We start from the raw sequence: 21,924 nt of genomic DNA, 5'->3' as shown, positions 1-21,924 counted from the left end.
GGTGGTAGCAGTGCAGGTAGCAATTAGTGGATGAATTCTGGGCATATTTTAAAGGGAGGAACAACAGGATTTGCTGATATACTGTGGTGAGGTTAAGAGAAAGAAAAGTCAAAAATGACTGGACTAGGCAAGTTAAAGAATGAAGCTGTAATTCACTGAGATGGGGGAAAAGCAGGAAAAGCAGGTGTTGAGGGGAGAAGTCAGGAGTTAGGTTTTGGGGCATGTTAAATATGCAATGCCTATTAGTCACTGTTGATGTTGAAAAGGTCGCTGGCGAGTCTTGTCTGAAGTGTAATTCCTTGTTACAAAGCTTTTAGTAGCTTCTCATCCCCTAAGGATCAACTTCAAATCTCTAGCAATGATAGGTAAGACCCTTCTTGTTCTGGGTCCTGTATCTCTGACCATTCCCCATCATACCTACACTACTTTCATCCGTATGAAACATTCTACAATTCTGTTTATTCCTTTGTATATGCCCCTCCTTCTGCCTAGAAGGCTCTTCTCAGGCCTCATCTACCTAATTTCTCATCAAGACAGCAGCCCAGTTATAACCTCCTCTACGAAGTATGAACCTTTCCCCAACACCATCAGGTCACCAGAAAACTCTAATCTTTTTTTTTTTTTAAGAGATATGGTTTCACTCTGTTGACCAGGCTGGAGTGCAGTGGCAGAGCTTACTGTAACCTTGAATTCCTGGGCTCAAGCCATCCTCCTTCCTCAGCCTCCTAAGTAGATAGGACCACAGGTGCACACTACCATGCCTGGCAATTTTTTTTTTTTTCTTGTAGAGACAGGCTCTTGTTATATCTCCCAGCCTGGCCTCAAACCCCTGGGCTCAAGTGATCCTCCTGCCTTGGCCTCCCAAGATGCTGGGATTATAGGAGTGAGCCATCATGCCTAGACAATGAGTCTCTGCCTTCTAAGCGCTAACAAAACTTGTCCCATATCTATTATTACAGCACCTATCACCCTGTATTCTAACTACTTATTTTACATATGAGCCATCCCCTCCAGACTGTTAACTCCTTGAATACAAAAGGTGTTCTATTCAGGATTTTTGTTGATTCTTCCTCCTTGCCCTCTGTTTCTTTCCATTGCAATGACTGTGTTAGGACAGATGAGCTAACAGATCATGAACATTTTGGTTTACTGATGCTAGTTTGGACCATGCTAAAAGAAGACATGATAGGCAGGTACCATGCCCAAGATGCTCTCAAGCTTGCTGGCCAAATGTACTATCTTTTATCCACAAGTAATAGACCTGCCCATATCATCAGTCATTATCCTTTATTCACATGTGTCCCCAAGTCGACCCCAATTCTTCTCTCTTATATTATTAACATAAAGTTCAAAGCAAACTCTTATTTTAGAAAAGAATTCCTGCAGCCAGGCACAGTGGCTCATACCTGTAATCCCAGCACTTTGGGAAGCCGAGGTGAGTGGATCACCTGAGGTCAGGAGTTTAAGACCAGCCTGACCAACATGGAGAAACCCGTTCTCTACTAAAAATGCAAAATTAACTGGGCATAGTGGCACGCACCTGTAATCCCAGCTACTCAGGAGCCTGAGGCAAGAGAATCACTTGAACCCGGGAGGCAGAGGTTTCAATGCGCTGAGATCATACTACTGCACTCCAGCCTGGGCAACAAGAGCGAAACTCCATCTCAAAAAAAAAAAAAAAGAATTCCTACCTACTTTTTGAGTCTTTAAAACATGTTTTATTTAATTTAATCCAAACTTTTTTGTGTGTATGGAGATGGAGTCTCACGCATGGCTAATTTTTTTGTATTTTAGTAGAGACGGGGTTTCACCATGTTGCCTGGGCGGGTCTTGAACTCCTGAGCTCAAGCAATCCGCCTGCCTTGGCCTCCCAAAATGCTAGAATTACAGGTGTGAGCCACCACGCCTAGCCCGAACCAAACATTTTTTAATAAACAAAATGTAAAATATTCTTAAATAAGAATGACAACAGGCCAGGCGCGATGTCTCACGCCTGTAATCCCAGCACTCTGGGAGGCCCAGGCGGGCAGCTGAGGTCAGGAGTTCAAGACCAGCCTGGCCAACATGGTGAAACCCCTGTCTCTATCAAAAATACAAAAAATTAGCCAGGCATGGTGGTGCACGCCTGTAGTCCCAGCTACTTGGGAGGCTGAGATAGGAGAAATGCTTGAACCTAGCAAGTGGAGGTTGCACTGAGCTGAGGTCACACCATTGCACTTCAGCCTGGGCGAGAGAGTGAGACACCGTCTCAAAAAAAAAAAAGAATGACAACATACATGACTTCTTACAATATGTATTTTCTACACATATGATTAACTATAGCTTCTCATTTTAATTCATTAATCTTTTCTCCTGATCAGTTCCACCCATAATTTCCCCCAGGATGAGTACAGTGTGTTGTCCATACTGGTTTCTCTAACCCAATTTAATTCCTTCACAGCATTTTCACAATTTCAAATTATCTTATTTAAATCAATCAAGGGAGGGACCCCATCTGTCAGGTTTACTGTTGTATGACATAGCCTGAAATAATGCTAAAAAACAGTATGAGGTGCGGCGCAGGGGCTTACACCTATAATCTCAGCACTTTAGGAGGCCGAGGCAGGAGAATCATGAGGTCAGGAGTTCAAGACCAGCCTGGTCAACATGGTGAAACCCCGTCTCTACTAAAAATGCAAAAATTAGCATGGCATGGTGGCATGTGCCTGTGGTCCCAGCTACTCGGGAGGCTAAGGCACAAGATTTGCTTGAACCTGGAAACCAGAGGTTGCAGTGAGCCAAGACCACGCCATTGCACTCCAGCCTGGGCGACAGAGCAAGAGCATGTCTCAAAAACAAAAAAAACCCAGTATGAATTGAAAAAACACTTCTTGAATGAATCCAAGCAAATTATTAACAACCATGCCCAGTCACTGCCCTTAGTGCAAAGAGTGATGAAAGCTTCCACTATATGTAAAAACAAAACAAAAAAGGGTACAAGAGAATCTCTAAGTCTGTTTTCTCATGTTAGTAGAAAGTTGATAACACCCATCATCATGGATTGTTATAAAAATTATGTGAGAGAAATGTTTGTGAAGATACCATAGTGAGGCCGAGCATGGTGGTTCATGCCTATAATCCCAGCATTTTGGGAGGCTGAGGCAGGAGAACTGGTTGAGCCCAGAGGTTCAAGACCAGCCTGATCAACATGGCAAGATCCCATCTCTATGAAATAAAAAAAATCAACTAGCATGGTGGCACATACCTGTGGTCCCAGCCACTCAGGAGGCTGAGCCCTGGAGGTCAAGGCTACAGGAAGCCATGTTTGAACCACTGCACTCCAGCCTAGGTGATAGAGTGAGACTCTATCTCAAAACAAACAAACAAACATAAACCATAGTGCTTAGCATTCATTCAATAAATACGCATTGGCATTCACTGTGTACCTGACACTGAAGACACACTAATTGTGGCATATCGTATTTTCCAAAGACGGCTGAGACAGCATCTTCCACTCCATATGCTCTTCTACATTCTCTCATTGAGAAGTAGAGTCCACCCCTTGAATCTGGTAGAGCCAGCAATTCAATGCTTGACTTCTGAGGCTAGTCAGAAAAGGCAGTTGGCTCTACATGGTGCTAGAACACAAGCTTTTGGAGCCCTGAGCTGCTATGTAAGAAGTCCGAATACCTGGAGACACTAGGCTATGAGGAAGCCCAGGCCACATAGACAGACCACATGCAAGCACTCTAGTCCATTGCCCCAGCTAAAGTCCCAGCAGATGGCCAGAATCAACTGCCAGACATGTGCATAAAGATGCCTAGAGATGAGCAGGTTCCAATTATTAAGACTTCCCAGCACGGTTGCCAGACATCATGAACAGACATAAGCCATTCCCACTGTGCCCTATCTAAATTCCAAACCAAAAGAATCTATGTGCATAATAAAATGTTTCCAGGCACTACATTTTGGGGTGATTTCTGACATGGCAATAGTAATCAGAACAGTGATGAACCTGACAAATTTCCCGCCTTCATAGAGTTTATATTCTAGGGGAAAGATACAATAAGCAAAGAAAATGCCAAGACAATAGTATGAATTAAAAATGCTGGGATACCTGTATACCCATGTGCAAAAAAATGATGCTGGACCCTTTCCTTATACCAGAAACAAAAAATTAAATCCAAGTGATTCCTAGAAGATACAGTCAATATTTACACATTCCAGTGATTCATTTAAAAATTAGCTGGAATTAACACCTAATCTGAAAACTTTAGTATAGTCTTACTGTAGGGACTAAAGGATTTCTTTTTCTTCTTTCTTTCCTTCCTTCTCTCTCTCTCTTTTAGAGACAGGGTCTCTCTCTTTTAGAGACAGGGTCTTGCTCTATCACCTAGATGTGATCATAGCTCACTGCAGCCTTGAACACCTGGGCTCAGGCAATCCTCCTGCCTCAGCCTTCTGAGTAGCTAAGATTACAGGTGCATGCCACCACCTGAGGATCATGTTTGAAAAAAACTTTTTGTAAGGATGGGGGTCTTCCTATTTTGCCCAGGCTCATCTTGAACTCCTGGGCTTGAGCAATCCTCCCACCTCAGCCTCCTCAAGTGCTGGGACTACACAACTGAGCCACCACACCCAGCCGACTGAAGCATTTCTAAAGTTAACAAGTACATGTCCAGGTGCAGTGGCTCATGCCTGCAATCCCAGCACTTTGGAGGGCCAAGGTAGAAGGATGGCTTCAGCCCAGGAGTTCAAGACCAGCCTGTACAACATAGTAAAACCCCGTTTCTAAAAAAAAAAAAAAAAAATAGCTAGGTGTGGTGGCATGCGTCTGTAGTTCCAGCTAGTAGGGAGGCTGAGGAGGGAGAACCACTTGAGCCTGGGAGGCTGAAGTTGCAGTGAGCCAAAACTGCACCACTGCACTTCTGCCTGGGCAGCAGAGTGAAACCCTGTCTCAAAATAATAGTAGTAATAATGATGTTAACAAGCACGTGATCTGTAGAAAACTTAAATATAGTGATAATGATTTTTTAAAACTCCAAGTGAATTATACAATTAAATATTAAGTGCAAAAACTAAAAAAAAAAATCTTAGAAAAAAAAGCACAGGAGTAAATCTTTACAACCCTGGGTTAGGCAAAGCCTTCTTAGATACTATGTCAGAAGCACAAGCAACACATAAAAAAGAAAACACAGCAAGGATATGGAAAAAAGAGAATGCTTATATACTGTTGGTGGGAATGTAAATTAATACAGCCATTATATAAAACAGTATGGAGGTTCCTCAAAGTATCAAAAATAGAACTACCATATGATCCAGCAGCTCCACTACTGGATATATATCCAAAGGAAATGAAATCAGTATGTCATAGATATTTGCATTCACATGTTTATTGCAACACTATTTACAATAGCCAAGATAAAGAATCAACCTGTGTCCATTAATGGATACATGGATAAAGGAAATATAGTGTATATGCACAATGGACTACCATTCAGGCATAAAAATGAATAAAATCCTATCATTTGCAACAAAATGGATGAACCTGGAAGAGATTATGTTAAGCGAAATAAGCCAGACACAGACAAATACCACATGATCTCACTCATTTGTGGAATCTGTAAAAGTTGATCTCACAGAAGTGAAAAGCAGAATTTTCTTTCCATAGACTGAGGTGGCTGGCAGAGGGGAAATAGGGAGATGTTGGTCAAAGGATATATAATTACAGTTAGACAGGAATAAGTTCAAGAGTTCTACTGTACAGCATGGTGACTATAGTTAATGATGATATATTTTTGAAAAATGCAAAGATGGTAGACATTAAATGTTCTCACTACCAAAATAACTGTGTAATACATTTATTAGCTAGATTTAACTATTCCACAATGTATATATACTTCAAAACATAATGTTATACACAATAAATACATACAATTTTTATTTGTCAATGTAAAAAATCTTGGGTGGGCATGGTGGCTCACGTCTGTAATCCCAGCACTTTGGGAGGCCAAGGCAGGCAGATCCAAGATCCACTTGAGGTCAGGAGTTCGAGACCAGCCTGGCTAGCATGGTGAAACCCCATCTCTACTAAAAATACAAAAAAATTAGCTGGGCGTGGTGGCATATGCCTGTAGTCCCAGCTACCTGGGAGGCTAAGGCAGTAGAATGTCTTGAACCCGGGAGGCGGTGGGTGCAGTGAGCCAAGATCGTACCATTGCACTCCAGCCTGGGCAACAGAGCAAGATTCCATCTCAAAAAAAAAAAAAAAAAAAAAATTTTAGGCTGGGAACAGTGGCTCACATCTGTAATCCCAGTACTTTGGGAGGCTGAGGCGGGGGATCACTTGAAGTCAGGAGTTTGAGACTAGCCTGGGCAACATAGTGAGACCTTGTCTCTACTAAAGAAAATAATAATAAAGTTAAAAAATGTTTAATCCTTTTAAAATTTAAACTTAAAAAAGCACAAGCAACAAAAGAAACAATAAATAAATTGGACTTCCTCAGCCATAAAAACTTCCATGGGTCAGACATGGTGGCTCATGTCTGTAACCCTAGCACTTTGGGTGGCCAAGGCGGGCAGGTCACTTGAAACTAAGAGTTCAAGACCAGCCTGGGAAACATGGCGACACCCCATCTCTACAAAAAACTTAAAAAAATTAGCCAAGTGTGGTAGCACATGCCTGTAGTACCAGCTACTCAGGAGGCTGAAGTGGGAAAATCACCTGAGTCCAAGGAAGTCAAGGCTGCAGTGGGCTGAGATCATACCACTGCACTCCAGCTTGGACAACAGAGTGAGATCCTGTCTCAAACAACAACAACAAACGTCTGTGGGTCAAAGCACACCATCAAGAAAGGACAAAGACAATCCGCAGAATAGGAGAAAATTTTTGCAAATCATATATCGATCAGATTCTTATATTCAGAATATATAAAAAATGCTTAAAACAACAACCAAAATACCCAATGACAAAATGGGCAAAAGTTTTGAATATCTATTTCTCCAAAGATATACAAATGGCCAATAAGCATATGAAAAGATATTCAGCATCATTAGTCATTAGGCAAATACAAGTCAACATCATTTATGAGATACTGCCTCATATCCACTAGGATGTCTAAAATAAGACATAATAAAAAATTTTAGCCAGGTGTGGTGATATACACCTGTAGTCCCAGCTACTTGGGAGGCTGAGGTGGAAAGATCCTTGAGTTCAAATCCAGCCTGGGCAACGTAGTAAAACCCCATCTTAAAAAAAAAAAAAAAGAGTTCATCCATGAGAAATCTGAGGGAAAAAAAAAGTGCTGTTGACCAGAATGTGGAGAAACTGAAATCCTCATACACTGTTAGGACTGTAAGACAGTGTAGCCATTTTGAAAAATAGTTTGTCAGTTCCTCAAAATGTTAAATACAGAATTATCCCATGACCCAACAATTCCAATCCTAGGTATAGATACTGATATAGTTTGGCTGTGTCCCCACCCAAATCTCAACTTGAATTGTAACAAGTCCTACATGTCCAAGACAGGACCAGGTGAGGATAACTGAATCATGGGGGCAGTTCCCCAATGCTCTTCTCATGATAGTGAGTTCTCATGAGATCTGACAGTTTTACAAGGGGATTCCCCCTTCACTCGACACTCATTCTCTCTCCTGCCACCCTGTGGAGACGTGCCTTCTGCCAAGTCTCCAGAGGCTTCGCCAGCCATGAGGAACTGTGACTCAATTAATCTCTTGTCTTTATAAATTCGGTCTCAGGTATTTCTTCATAACAGCATGAGAATGGACTAATACATATACCCAGGATAACTGAAAGTATATGTTCATATAAACACTGATACACAAATGTTCATAACAGCATCATTCACAGGAGTCAATATGGAAATGACCCAAATGTCCATTAATGATGAATAAACATAATTTGTTATATCCATATTACAGACTGAATCATGTCTCCAAAAAGATATGTTAAAGCCCTAACCCCCCCAATACCTTAAAATGTGACCTTAGTTAGAAATAGTTATTACACGGCCAGGCATGGTGGCTCAAGCCTGTAATCCCAGCACTTTGGGAGGCCGAGGGCGGGTGGATCATGAGGTCAGGAATTCGAGACCAGCCTGATCAACATGGTGAAACCTCATCTCTATTAAAAATACAAAAATTAGCTGGGTGTGGTGGCACACGCCTGTAATCCCAGCTACTTAGGAGGCTGAGGCAGGAGAATTGCCTGAACCTGGGAGGCAGAGGTTGCAGTGAGCCAGGATCATGCCACTGCACTCCAGCCTGGGCAACAGAGTGAGACTTCATCTAAAAAAAAAAAAAAGAAATACTTATTGCATATGTAATTAGTTAAGACAAGGTCATACTAGAATAGAGTGGACTCATAATTCAGTATGACTGGTGTTCATATAAGATGGCCATGGAAAGATACAGATACACAGGGAGAATGCCATGACAATGAAGGCAGAGATTGGCACTATACAGCTACAAGCCAAGAAATGCCAATGATTGCCAGCAAACCACCAAATGTGGGAAAAGGCAAGGAATAAGATTCTTTCCTGTAGATTTCAGAGGGAGCACAGCCCTGAGAACACCTTGATTTTAACTTCCAGTCTCCAGTACTGTAAGATATTAAATATCTGTTGTTTTAAGTCACCCATTTGAAGTATAGTGCTATGGCAGCCCTTGGAAACTAATAAACTGTATAATGGGATATTATTTAGCCATAAGAACAAATTAAGTACTGAAAAAAAAACTAAAAATAGACATTACAAGACTATATATGATTCCACTTATACAAAATGTCCAGAATAGGCAAATCTATAGATAGAAAGATTAGCAGTTGCCTAGGGCTGCGGGGGTTGGGGAGAAATGGTAAGTGACTGATAGTAGGTAAAACTCTGAATATGCTAAAAGCCACTTAATTATATACCTTAATGGGCACATTATATCTCAATAAATCTTTTTTAAGGGAGAATTACTAAAGAAATTAACAGAATGATATGACAGAGTTAAGGAGGAGTGGAGATACTTAAAATAGAGGATCAGTAAGACTTCTTACAAGTGGTATCATATAAAATCTGAGCTGAAATCTGAAGGATGAGGACAGCTGAAAGAGCATTCCAGGCAGAAGGATCCTAGAGTGAGAAAATAAGCTTGATATATTCAGAGAACAGAAAGGCAAATATGGCTAGAATATAATAACTGAGGTAGAAAGTGGTATGGGATGATGTTGGGTAGATAGGCCGGAGCTAGACAATGCATTAATGCTACAAAAATGACAGGCAATCAGGATAGCTACAGTATAATTGCAGGCATCTTCATTTCACATTTAGGGACTCTAGTCCACAGTATGCATTTTTAAATTCCAATAGGCTTAGTAATAAATAGTTGCCTAATTTGACATTTAAACATCTATAGCCACAATGAACAATAACTCACAGGTGTCCATTCCCAAAGTTTCCTGAATTTCTTGGGTTTGGGCCAGAACTGGTCTTGGGCAATCTTAGTAAAAACCAGTCCCAATCTATCCCTAAGCTAAGACTTTCAGGTTTGAAAGCCTAAACATCACCGCCAAAATCAGACTCCTAAACCTGTCTAACACTAACCAGATAAAGTCAGATCAACCCATTCTAGAGACCAGGAACTTTCTAAGACTTGTGGAATGTTCTTATGGCTCAAAGAAAGTTTTCTATGACTCCTCCAGGCACGGTGGCTCATGCCTATTATCCCAGCACTTTGGGAGGCTTTGGCAGGCAGATCACCTGAGGTCAGGAGTTTGAGATCAGTGTGGCCAACATAGTGAAATCCCATTTCTGCTAAAAATATAAAAATTAGCTAGGTGTGGTGGTGGGCACCTGTATTCCCAGACACTCAGGAGTCTGAGGCAGGAGAATCTCTTGAACCTGGGAGGCAGAGGTTACAGTGAGCCAAGATCACGCCTCTGCACTCCAGCTTGTGTGACAGAGCGAGGCTCTGCCTCAAAAAAAAAAGAAAAAGAAAAAGAAAAAGAAAGTTCCTATGACTCAAAGAATAGGGAAAACTCAGACCATCCTTAGGAATGAAACAAACTACATGAGCATTTAACCCAATATTTGTGTCCTCAACCTGTTCACCAATTCCTCTCTTGGGATACACATGATACTGTACCTATGCAGGTCAAAAAATTCTAAAGTTAATTCAAATGCTTGCCTTTTCCCCTCTGATCTCAAGTTGGATCACAGGTTTCAGTAAGAAAAAGTGATGTGGCAAAATTCAAGAACAACAATGTTCTGCACCATCCTAAACATACTCTTTTTAGTTTTACTTAAATAGTTCTCCAATGTCTTATATTGTCATACAGCTTGTGTCAAACACCTGTTGACCTCATTATGGAAGTATTTCAATAACATCCAAAACTGAGCCTAAGGAGAACATGTGAAAACATAGTGAAGATGTAAGAAACAAACATACAAATCTGAGATGTAAACAGAACGGGGCAGTCCATTTAATAAATCTGAATTAACAAAGAGATGTTAACCAGAGCCCAAGGCTGCAAATAAATCCAGTAAATTTACCATCACACATTTATATATTTAGGTTGGTTCAAAAGCAATGGCAAAAATGACAATTACTTTTGCACCAACCTAATACAAGTCCACCAATCTTTCAAGAGATACAAAAAGTAGTAAAAAGTAGTAAAACCATTATTATTTTCATTTACCCAGAAAATCAGTTTGGCCTAGAGGCTATCTGTAGAGTTAAAAGCAAAGCGTAACAAAAAACAACAAAAAAAAAACTCAAATGTGATTAAAATTGGTAGTAAATTGGACTTACTGTTTGGCCTGGTTTACATGAACCCCTAGTGTATAGCTCAGCCATTTGTACGTCACCTGTAAGAAGAAGAAATTTTTTCAATGTTTTATTAGATGACTCCAGAGTGCAGATCAGTCCCGAGGGCCTGTTCCTAAAGATTCCTATTCGTAGATAATTACGCCTCATAAATTACAATAAATGTCACTGCAGTTTTGCCAAGAACCATCTATGTAGGTAGGCAGGACCAAGTTATTTATCTTAAAAATGCTAAGCAGTTTGTTTCATGAACTAGTGAAAAATAATCTAAAAAGACAGATTAAACATATATAACAGAAAAAGCTCTCATTTTCCTCACATTCCTCGTTTTACTTAGGCCCTTTCCTCATGGATGTCTTTTTCTGGGGCCACCAGTCAAAGCTATCCTAAAGCTCATCCAGAAGCTAGGTGACTTTGAAGTGTGATGTCTCAGAAACTTCTAAAGAAAGTTGCAGCCACGTAAACATTAAAGAGCGCAGGTGGTGCAGGTGTCAGGAAATGAATGAACAAAGTGGGTAAATATTTTTATAAGAGATTGAACTGGGAACTACCAACATCAAGCCTTCATCCTTCCCTGGACCCAGGATGCCTGCACTCTCTTCTCTCAAAGTCTCTTCCAATTCTAAATGCCAAGATTCCAATAGTTTTAAGACTTGCACAGGTTAGGCAAAGGCAGTGTAATGTAGAAGAAAGCAGTAGTAAGAAAACAGACCTAGGTTGAAAAACTGCCTATCCCTACCAACAGCAAATAAACAAGTTACTTGGCCCCTCAGCTTCCACTTCCTCCTCTCGGGATACCACCACTGACCTGGGATGGGGTGCGGGGAGGTCACTGTAAAGATTAAAGTGCCTTGGCACACAGCAGGCCAATCATCACGGTTTGCAAAGCGCACTCACATCCATCATCTCGCTCGATCTTTACCTCACCCCTGTGAGGCGGGTCAAGCCTCTATCAATGCTTAAATTTCCAGGAAGAGGAAACAGTATCCGGAGGTTACACAGCTTGTAACTTAACACGGTTAAGACACGATTTCCTCAACTGTAAACCTGAAACTTTAAACGCCAACCACCTTAAAAGGCAGGTGTAGGGACACCTTAGAAATACTCTCAGCCAACGGCCCTCCCTCCGCGCCCGGTCTCGGCGGCTCCAGCCCCAGGCTGTGTTCGAAGCACTTCCACCCAAGGGACGCGGACTTCCGTGTGTGCCGAAGGACCTCCACGGCTAGTCCTCGCTCGCCCTGGGGCACAGAGCTCGCCCAGGTCCCCTCAGGGGGGCCTGTCTCCCCCTGGTCCCCACGAAGCCACAAGCAGAGAAGGAATCAAGGTCCCGCCGCCCTGGCCGGGCCCAGGACCCCGGTCGCACGCCCGCGTTCCCCAGTCGTAGCTGCTCACGATCTTGTTTTGGTCCGTGACGAACTCGTCTATATTTTCCAGATAAAGCTGGTCCGCCATGGTGCTGCAGCGCTGGGACCCGCCTCTAGCCCCTCTCTCAACCACAGCCACAGCTCCCGCCGGCGGGAAACGTCTTTGCTCCCTCCCAGGTCCCGGGTCGTTTCCCCGGCAACGGAGGCGACGCACTACGGCGGCCCTCGGAGGGTCAAAATAGTCACGGAGACGGCGCAGGCTGAAGTAGGCTGAGCAAGTAGGAAACACGCAAGTGAGGGGCCTCCTGGCTAGTTTTTTCCTATACCTACGTACCTACGATAAAATTTAATTTATAAATTAGGCAAAGTGAGAGATTAACAAAAACAATTAACGATAAAATAGAACAATTATTATATTTAGGTTATATTATGGCTCAAAGAAAGTTTTCTATGACTCCTCCAGGCACGGTGGCTCATGCCTATTATGAAAGACTGTAATAAACATTAGTTAATATGATCCCTCTCTCAACATATGTTATTGGTTATAATATTTCCCTACCGAGATTGTTCGCGGGTGACTGAAACCGGGAAAGCCCCGATGCAGGGTAGAGTACTGAAAACAAGAAATTTTAGTAGCGCTGCCAACTGGGGAAATGTACTGCCTGTTATAACCCCTCAGAGTTGAGAAATTAGGGAGGGTTTTTCCAGAGGGGATGAGAGACGGGGACTGTTTCGGATAGAAGGCAGGAGCATTTGCTGCTGGAAGAGAGTTCATTATATCGCTGGAATGTTGGAAGAGGCGCATGAAAGAGATTTGGGAGAAACCAAATCGTTGTACCTACGAGACTGTGAAGAGATGCATGAGCTGTGTTCTCAGGAAAACTTGGAGAAAAGTTGTCAGGTTGGGGAATTTCAACTCAAATTTCTCCTAGTATCACCCCCCAAAAAGTCTTTAATAAATAACTTCAGTATAAGCCGGTACAGTTCAGTACCGTAGCCGTAGTGCATAAGTGAGCGGGCTCTAGAGTCAGACTTACTGGGTTTGAATACTGATTTTGCTATTTGTTGTGTAAACTTTCCTTATCTATAAAATGGGAATAATAACAGTACCTACTTCAAAGGCTTGTTGCAACATGCATTCATTCAAGGCATAGCAAAATCCTGAGAAAGGCCAAGCACTTTTCTGAGTGCCGAGGTGCTGGGGCTGCAGCTGTGAGCAATAATAAACCAAGCCTGTTCACATGTAGCTTACTTACATTCTGAGATATTTAAGTGAAGGATAGTGGTGGTTTAAAATAGGGTAGCAGGCTGGGCACAGTAGCTCGTGCCAGCTGTTTGGGAGCACTTTGGGAAGCCGAGGCACGTGGATCCCCTGAGGTCAGGAGGTCGAGACCAACCTAGCCAACAAAGTGAAACCCTGTCTCCACTAGAAATATAAAAATTAGCCGGGCGTGGTTGCACGTGCCTGTAGTCCCAGCTACTCTGGAGGCTGAGGCAGGAGAATCACTTCAATCCAGGAGGTGTATGTTGCAGTGAGCTGAGATCATGCCACTGCACTTCAGCTTGGGTGACAGAGTGAGACTCAGTCTAAAAATAAAATGGCCAGACGGGGTGGCTCACGCCTGTAATCCCAACACTTTGGGAGGCCAAGGCAGGCAGATCACCTGAGGTTAGGAGATCAAGACCAGCCTGGCCAACATGGCAAAACCCTGTCTCTAATAAAAATACAAAAATTAGCCAGGTGTGGTGGCAGAAACCTGTAATCCCACCTATTTGGGAGGCTGAGGGCAGGAGAATCACTTGAACCTGGGAAACGGAGGTTACAGTGAGCTTAGATCCTGCCACTGCACTCCAGCCTAGGCAACAGGGTGAGACTCCTGCACAAAATAAATAAATAAATAAAAATAGGGTAACAGTGCCAGGCATGGTACTCACACCTGTAATCCCAGCACTTTGGGAGGCCAAGGCGAGTGGATCACTTGAGCCCCAGGAGTTTGAGATCAGCTTGAGCAACATAGTGAAACTCCTTCTCTACCAAAAAAAAAAAAAAAAAAGCCATGATGGTGGCTCAAGTCTGTGGTCTATGGTCCCAACTCTAAAGTGGGAGGATAGATTGAGCCTGAGAGGTTGAGGCTGCACCACTGCATACAGCCTGGGTGACAGGGTAAGACACTGTCTCAAAAAATAAATAAATAAATTTTAAAAAATAGAGTAGTGGTAGTGGAAACTGAGAGAACTGAGTGACTTGAGTTTTCTTTCAGAATCAGCAAAACTTGCTGATTAATTAGATGAGTGGAATGTGGGAAAAACAGGAATCAAGGAAAATACCTAGATTTGGAATATAAATCTTTAGGTAAATGGTGATTCCCTTGAGTGAGATATGAAAGATTTGAAGCAGATGAGAAAATCAAATAATTCTATTCGGTCAGTTACAAATAAGATAATAAACATAAAACCCTCATGCAGTACCTGCACACAATAAAATCTATAATCATTGGCTATTGCATTATTATGTACCCAACACACTGTACCAGGTACTTTGAGAGCAATATTTCATTTAGTCCTCATAGCAATACTGCAAATGTATTATATTGTCCATATTTTATTTTATTTTATTATTTATTTTTTGAGATGGAGTCTCACTCTGTCCCCCAGGCTGGAGTGCAGTGGTATGATCTCTGCTCACTACAACCTCCGCCTCCCAGGTTCATGTGATTCTCGTGCCTCCGCCTCCAGAGTAGCTGAGATTACAGGCGCCCACCACCACACCCAGCTAATTTTTGTATTTATAGTTAGAGAGGGAGTTTTGCCTTGTTGGCCAGGCTAGTATTGAATTTCTGACCTCAAGTGAAATGCCCACCTTGGCCTCCGAAAGTGCTGGGATTACAGGTGTGAGCCACTGGGCCTGGTCATTGTCCGTATTTTAGAGACTAGATTGCTAAAGCTCAGAGAGAGTAGATTTTCCAGGATTATTAGGTGTTTGCTGTGGGATCAGAACTCAAACCTCTTGTCAATGCTCCACAGGAGTGGGCAGTTAAGTCAGGATAATTGGCCAGGGAAAAGTCTTGATACTATCCCTATGCCAAAGGGAGCAGATGACAATGAAGTGGCTATGTTGTCTGGGGTATATACTCTGGGGTTCCTCATCTGGCACCAGGAAAATTTAGGACACTGATACACACAAAGAGCTTAGGAGGGAAGGGTTAATAGTGAAGGTTTAATAGAGAAAGAAAAACAGCTCTCTTTGTAGAGAGAGAGGGGTCTCCCAGCACCCCTGGCAGATGCACTAGACTTTATAGTCCAGTTTGAGAAGGTAGTGTCTAATTTATGTAGGGCTCACAGATTGCTTTGATCAGGTATGACATTTACATAGCCCAGGGGGAAGGCTGGTAGCCCCACCCTAATCTTATGATGCAAATGAACTCTCATTGGCCAGGGCCATCTGATCTGTTCCTCACTGGCACAGAAGGGAAGATGGTGTTGCCATCTTGAACATATCTAGTCCCTAGTTCCGTCACCATTCACCCATGCAAGCTCCCAGCTTGCTTGTCTATGTGTGCAGCTCAATTTTACAGGCTGTTCTTTGTTAGAAATGATTTGGGTCTGCTTTTCATTAAAAAGAAAAGTCTTACTGTGGACTCTCATACCCTTACTAACTGCCTAAGTGATTTCTTCTTAACTCCTATATCAATCATACTGTTTAGAGTACCCAGCCCAATCCAATGGACACGCCAATATTAGGGTTGCATGACCTAGCTGGAGTAGTGATTACCTTGGGAGAGTAGAAACTGGAAGGGAGTTGTAAGGTCTTTTAGACCAACTGACTGTGCCATGGATGGCATGATAACTTCTGTGACCTGCACATATACTCCAGATGAGCTCCTAGAATTAGAGAGTCTGAAATAACTGGAAAACCACAAAAGGAGAAGAAATGATCAACCCTTGTGGCATCTAATTACCTTTGAGACATTCTTCTATTGTTCCTTATTCCCACCTCAACTGGTAAGGCAACCGGACTTTGTAATTGACCTTGGTAAACCTCATGACTCCAGACCCTATGACCCCCATCCAGCTTGCAAAAACCGCCCTGAACTGTAACTTCTGTAACTTTCCACTGCCTACCACAAACCTATAAAAACAATTCCTATCACTCCACTCTCTGCTAATCTCCTTTCAGACTCAGCCTGCCTGTACCTGCATGAATAAATAGCCATGTTGTTCACACAAAGCCTGTTTAAGGGGTCTCTTCATTCAGAGCACGTGTTTTAACACATGGGTGTGTTGAGTTTGTGGAAATGATTTGAGGGTATATACTTTTGATATGTACATATAGTTTTCTATATGGATGTTTGCATTAATCAAAAGTTTAAGGACATTGATCATTTGAGGAATCTTAACTACAGTGTCAAGCCTTCTCAAACTAGGAAAACAGAAAATTGGTAGAGGTATTAGAAAGAAAGGGTTCAATCTTAACCTTGGACAAAAGAAAGGAGATTCTGGGAAGAAGGGATAATGGGCAAAAGTGGCACAAAGCAAGGCAGTAATTGCATTATCAAATCAAGATAGGTAATGAAAGGTATCTCCAAATCTGGGTTAGGATAATGGGACTAGAAAGGAATGACTACAGCTCTGCACAGGATTGGGTAGGCTGGGGGTTGGGTGTGTACATTAAGGTGAGAGAGCTGGATGGGGAAGAGAAGAGATAGCTTTTCCATTTCTGTGTCTAAGGCCTACTCAGTTTGATTATTCCTATTCCAATTTGGAGGGTAATTGAATGGAAAGCATGTGGGCTTTGGCAACAATTTTTCTTTTTTTTCTTTTTTTCCTTTTTTTTAAAAAAGACAGGGTTCCACCATGTTGGTCAGGCTGGTCTTGAACTCCCGACCTCAGGTGATCCGCCCGCCTTGGCCTCCAAAGTGCTTGGATTACAGGCGTGAGCCACCATGCCCGGCCAACAATTTTTCTTTTAAAAAGCAAGTAAGCAAACAAAAATCTGGGCCTGAATCCCAGCTTTACCAGTTACTAGCTGTGTGGCTTTAGGCAAATCATTTAATCTCTTCGAACATCTTAAAAGAAGAGATAATAATATCCAGTGATGTACAGATAAATGTGTAATAATAAACTTGCTAAATAAAAAAGCCCTGAGTTGTAGTGGTTGCATTTCTGTGGTATAAATACTCCACATAGCAGAATTCAAGCTACTGATATTGATGCCATAGAATGCAGAGTTAGGAAGAGATGCACAGTATCACCGCATTATTTCCACCATACAGGCACAATAAACATAAATAACCTCAAGAGAATAGATAGGCCAGGCACAGTGGCTCATATCTGTAATCCCAATACTTCGGGAAGCAAAGACAGGAACATCCATTGATCCCAGGAGTTCAAGACCAGCTTGGGAAACATAGTGAGATCTGTCTCTCTTAAAAAAAAAAAATAATAAAAAAAATAAAAATAAATAAACAAACAAAAAAAGAACATAGATAGTAGTAAAATACTTAAGAAGTAATGAAATTTGAAAATTTGTTGTCTTTGTTTTTAATATAATTTGATTGTACATTTATATAATTTAACTTTTAGTAATGGCTGTTTAACTGACTTGCAAACTTTCTGATAATTTAACACTCAGCTCTCATAAGCAAGTACCAGCTCTTGCCCATCACTGTAAATAATCTATCTACCTTGAATGATTGAGAAGGTTGAAAGTAACATGTTCTGTGCCTTGGAGATAACTAAGCACTCCATATATGACAGGCTCCATTCCAAGTGCTTTACAAATATTAACCCATCTAATCTGCATAACAACCCTAGAAAGTAAAGCCTGTTATTATTCCCTTTATTCAGAAAAGTAAACTCTGTCACAGAGACATTAAATAACTCGCTCAAGGTCACACAAAGCAACAGAGCTAGAATTATAACCCAGGCATAATGGGTTATAATCATGGATGGCTGTACCATCCATGATTTAAACACTGCGTTTTGCCATCTCATTAGTTTACAACTGTACATATGAAACCAATAATAAGTACAGTGAACGCTAACATATTTTATTGCAGAATTTTGGGATTCCTGGGCACATCAGTCAAGTGAGAATTGCTTTCAGTAGAAACCAAGTAACAAATGGGATATGTTAAGTATCACATGATATAACAACACAGAGTCCAGGCAAACAAAAGTTAATCTTGAAAGTTTTGGGGTCTGGTGTTGGAAGTAAGGGAAAGTAGTGGGGAGTATAGACCTTTGATTAGATTAAGAAGGGAACTACAGGTAGCAAATGCTGTGAAGATGCCTTAGTACTGTGTCTAGGAGATTAGTATTTTATTTAGATAATGCCTGAAGGTTTCACTTTAGGGTCAAAAGTAAACCAGAAAAGAGGATTCCTCTGTACTTTTACTTCCATAAATTCTAGATGAGGAAAGTCTTTCAGATTGTGTATATTGCTTGAATGATAATAACTATCATTTATTGAGCACACACTGTGTTTTGAGCACCTCACCTAGAGTGGCTCATTTAATCCTCAACCAATCTTGTCAGCCTTAATTATCCCTTCACCCAAAAAGGGCCCAAATTTGAGAACAATTTTACATTGTTAGTGGAAAGAGTGAATAGAAAACAATTCTATATAAATTCTAAGACAAGATTTGCTTAAACAAATAAGCAGGACTTTAAGTAGGCCTCTAAGTAGGACTTTAAGTAGGACTTTAGAACTAGCCTCATCCATGGCCAGGGCTGTGGCTCACACCTATAATCCCAGCACTTTGGAGTGCCAAGATGGGTGGATCACCTGAGGTCAGGAGTTCGAGCCCAGCCTGACCAACATGGTGAAACCCCATCTTTACTCAAAATACAAAAATTGGCTGGGCATGGTGGCGGGCACCTGTAATCCCAGCTACTTGGAATGCTGAGTCAGGAGAATCACTTGAACCTGGGAGGCAGAGGTTGCAGTGAGCCAAGATCATGCAATTGCACTCCAGTCTGGGCAACAAGAGCAAACTCTGTCCCCTCCACCACCAAAAAAAAAGAACTAGCCTCATCCTAATATAAGAATAATAATGACAGCACCACCACTAGCATCTAATAGCTTCTTAATAAATGTTTATTGATTTGAGACTCTGTCTCAAACAAAAAAACAAACAAAATATATTTAAAAACCCAAAATGTATTAAAAATATATAAAAAACAATTTTAAAAAGTGTGTATATATATATGTGTGTATATATATATATATATATGTATTTTTTTAGGCAGAGTTTCGCTCTTATTGCCCAGGCCTTCAGGGTTACCACAAATTTATTTGAGGTAACATTCCAAGCAGGGTAACAGGTCAACTAAGGAATGTAAGATTAAGAAGTAATCTTAAAGCCAGGCTCAGTGGCTCATGCTTGTAATCCCAGCACTTTGGGAAGCCAAGGCAGGCGGATCACTTGAGGCCAGGAGTTTGAGACCAGCCTGGCCAACATGGCAAAACCCTGTCTCTACTGAAAAATACAAACATTAGCCAGGTGTGGTGGCCCATGCTTGTAATCCCAGCTACTTGGGAGGCTGAGGTGGGAGGATCGCTTGAACCCAGGAGATGGAGGTTACAGTGAGCTCAGACCCTGCCACTGCACTCCAGCCTGGGCAACAGAGTGAGTCCCTATATCAAACACAAAACAAAACAAAACATAAAAAGAAGTAATTAACACAAACATATTTCTTGTTGACACAAATGTATTTAATAATTACATCACTTATTCATTCAACAAACATTGCTAAAGGCCGCTTGTATTCCAGGCTCTACATGATTAATGGGGAGACAGCATGGTCTTCATCTCTGGGAGTTTACAGTCTGTATAGGGTAAACAGCAATACAGTGTGAGGGAATCACAGGGTGCCATGAGAGACCAGAGGAGGCAGTTCACCTAGCCCAAAGATCAGAGGAAATCAGGGAAAAACTTGGGACTTGGGTATCCAGGAATATACACCATGTAATCCTTCCTTTCACATTAGTCAAAATATATAAGAAATGAAATCAGAGCACTGTTTTTTTTGTTGTTGCTGTTTTGTTTGTTTTGTTTTGTTTTTAAGACAGAGTCTCGCTCTATTGCCCAGGTTGGAGTGCAGTGGTACAATCTCGGGTCACTGCAACCTCCACCTCCCAGGTTCAAGTGATCTTCATGACTTAACCTCCTGAGTAGCTGGAACTATAGTTGTACGCCACCACACCTGGATAATTTTTGTGTTTTTGGTAGAGACAGGGTTTCACCATGTTGGCCAGGCTTATCTCAAACTTCTGGCCTCAAGTGATCTGCCCACATCAGCCTCCCAAAGTTCTGGGATTGCAGGCGTAAACCACTACACCTGGTCAGAGTGCTGTCTTTATTACAGCTTTTAACAATCCATCACAAGCCTGTATTTCTTCTTTTTCAAAAAGAGTTTAGGCCAGGCACAGTGGTTCATGCCTATAATCCCAACACTTTGGGAGGCTGAGGTGGGAGAATCGCTTGAGTCCAGGAGTTTGAGACCAGCCTAGGCACACAGGGCAACCCCATCTCTACAAAAAAAGAAAAAGAAAAAATAGCTAGGTGTGGTGACTTGTGCCTGTAGTCCTAGCTACTTGGGAGGCTGAGGCAGAAGGATCATTGGAGTCCAGGAAGTCAAGGCTGCAGTGAGATATGATCTTGTCACTGCACTCCAGCTTGGGTGACAAAGCAAGACCCTATCTCAAAAATAAAAGCATTTTTTAAAGTTCTCAAAATTGCATAGACTGCAAGATTTGTTGCACACATACAAAAAATCAATGTAAAATCCCTCAGTTACCAAAATGAAGTGGGTGAGCCAAGAGGACACTGCGACACTGGTTTTCTTATTCCACACCTACATCACCCCATCATACCCCCAGCCACACTCACATCCCAGCCTGTTTATTCCTCAGCTCTCTCACCAGAGGCTCACATTTCTACCTTTGCTGCCTTAGACATTCAGAAAAAGAGCAGGAGGACCTCCCATCCCCACCTTGCATATGCTTTGTATATATTTTTTCCTTTCTCCCTTCCCTTGGGGGCTGGGAGGGTGTTGGAGTAGTGATGTTAAAATAGAACATAATGGGAAACTGGCTATGGAAAGTTTTGTTGTAAGCACGTCGTTTCTTTTTTCTTTTTTTTTGTTTTTGAGACAGAGTCTTGCTCTGTCGCCCAGGCTGGAGTGCTGTGGCATGATCTCGGCTCACTGCAACCTCCATCTCCTAGGTTCAAGTGATTCTCCTGCCTCGGCCTCCCGAGTAGCTAGGAGTACAAGTGCACGCCACCATGCCCAGCTAATTTTTGTATTTTTAGTAGAGATGGGGTTTCTCCATGCTGTCCAGGCTGGTCTTGAACTCCTGACTTTATGATCCACCCACCTTGGCCTCCCAAAGTGCTAGGATTACAGGTGTGGGCCACTGTGCCTGGCCTCTGAATTCTTACAATGTGTATCAGGTGGGATTGGTATTCAGGGCTAGAAAGAAGCTTATGATCCTTTTTTCAGAGAACATTGCTTTCTGCCCCCAAACACTGCTGGTCAGGGAGACTTCCTGAGGAGCTGTTGTGTGGGCTCAGCTTTCATGTCAGGTAAACTAGGGCAAGGGCTGTTCCAGACACAGTCTTGACAGAGTGAGCTGCTCTCTTTGCCTCATTGTCTCTTGACATCATTGCTTCCATGGCCCTAGTTCATCTTTTTATATCAGTTCTAGGATGTTGTTTCTTTTTTTCTTTTTCTTTTATTTTATATT

The 21,924-nt window shown here is 42.0% G+C and overlaps 1 protein-coding gene across 2 annotated transcripts in view; it reads right to left on the bottom strand.

The window, feature by feature from the left end:
- The window catches only part of POLD3 (DNA polymerase delta 3, accessory subunit), a 68,410-nt gene extending 56,072 nt beyond the window's left edge, over positions 1–12,338 (bottom strand). For both annotated transcript variants that reach the window (XM_012469662.3, XM_021671803.2), the window contains exons 1-2: positions 12,202–12,338; positions 10,795–10,850 (exon numbers count right to left, since the gene is read on the bottom strand). In XM_012469662.3, the coding sequence (XP_012325085.1) occupies positions 10,795–10,850; positions 12,202–12,261 (116 nt within the window). In that variant the 5' untranslated portion in view covers positions 12,262–12,338. The remainder of the gene's footprint in view (positions 1–10,794; positions 10,851–12,201) is intronic.
- Positions 12,339–21,924: the final 9,586 nt, after the last annotated feature.

Source organism: Aotus nancymaae, unplaced genomic scaffold (assembly GCF_030222135.1).
Source record: "Aotus nancymaae isolate 86718 unplaced genomic scaffold, 86718_ANA_hifiasm-v0.15.2.pri h1tg000059l, whole genome shotgun sequence".
NCBI lineage: Eukaryota > Metazoa > Chordata > Mammalia > Primates > Aotidae > Aotus > Aotus nancymaae.
The sequence above is the reverse complement of the archived record's forward strand: the minus strand, read 5'-3'. Positions and strand labels throughout refer to the sequence as shown.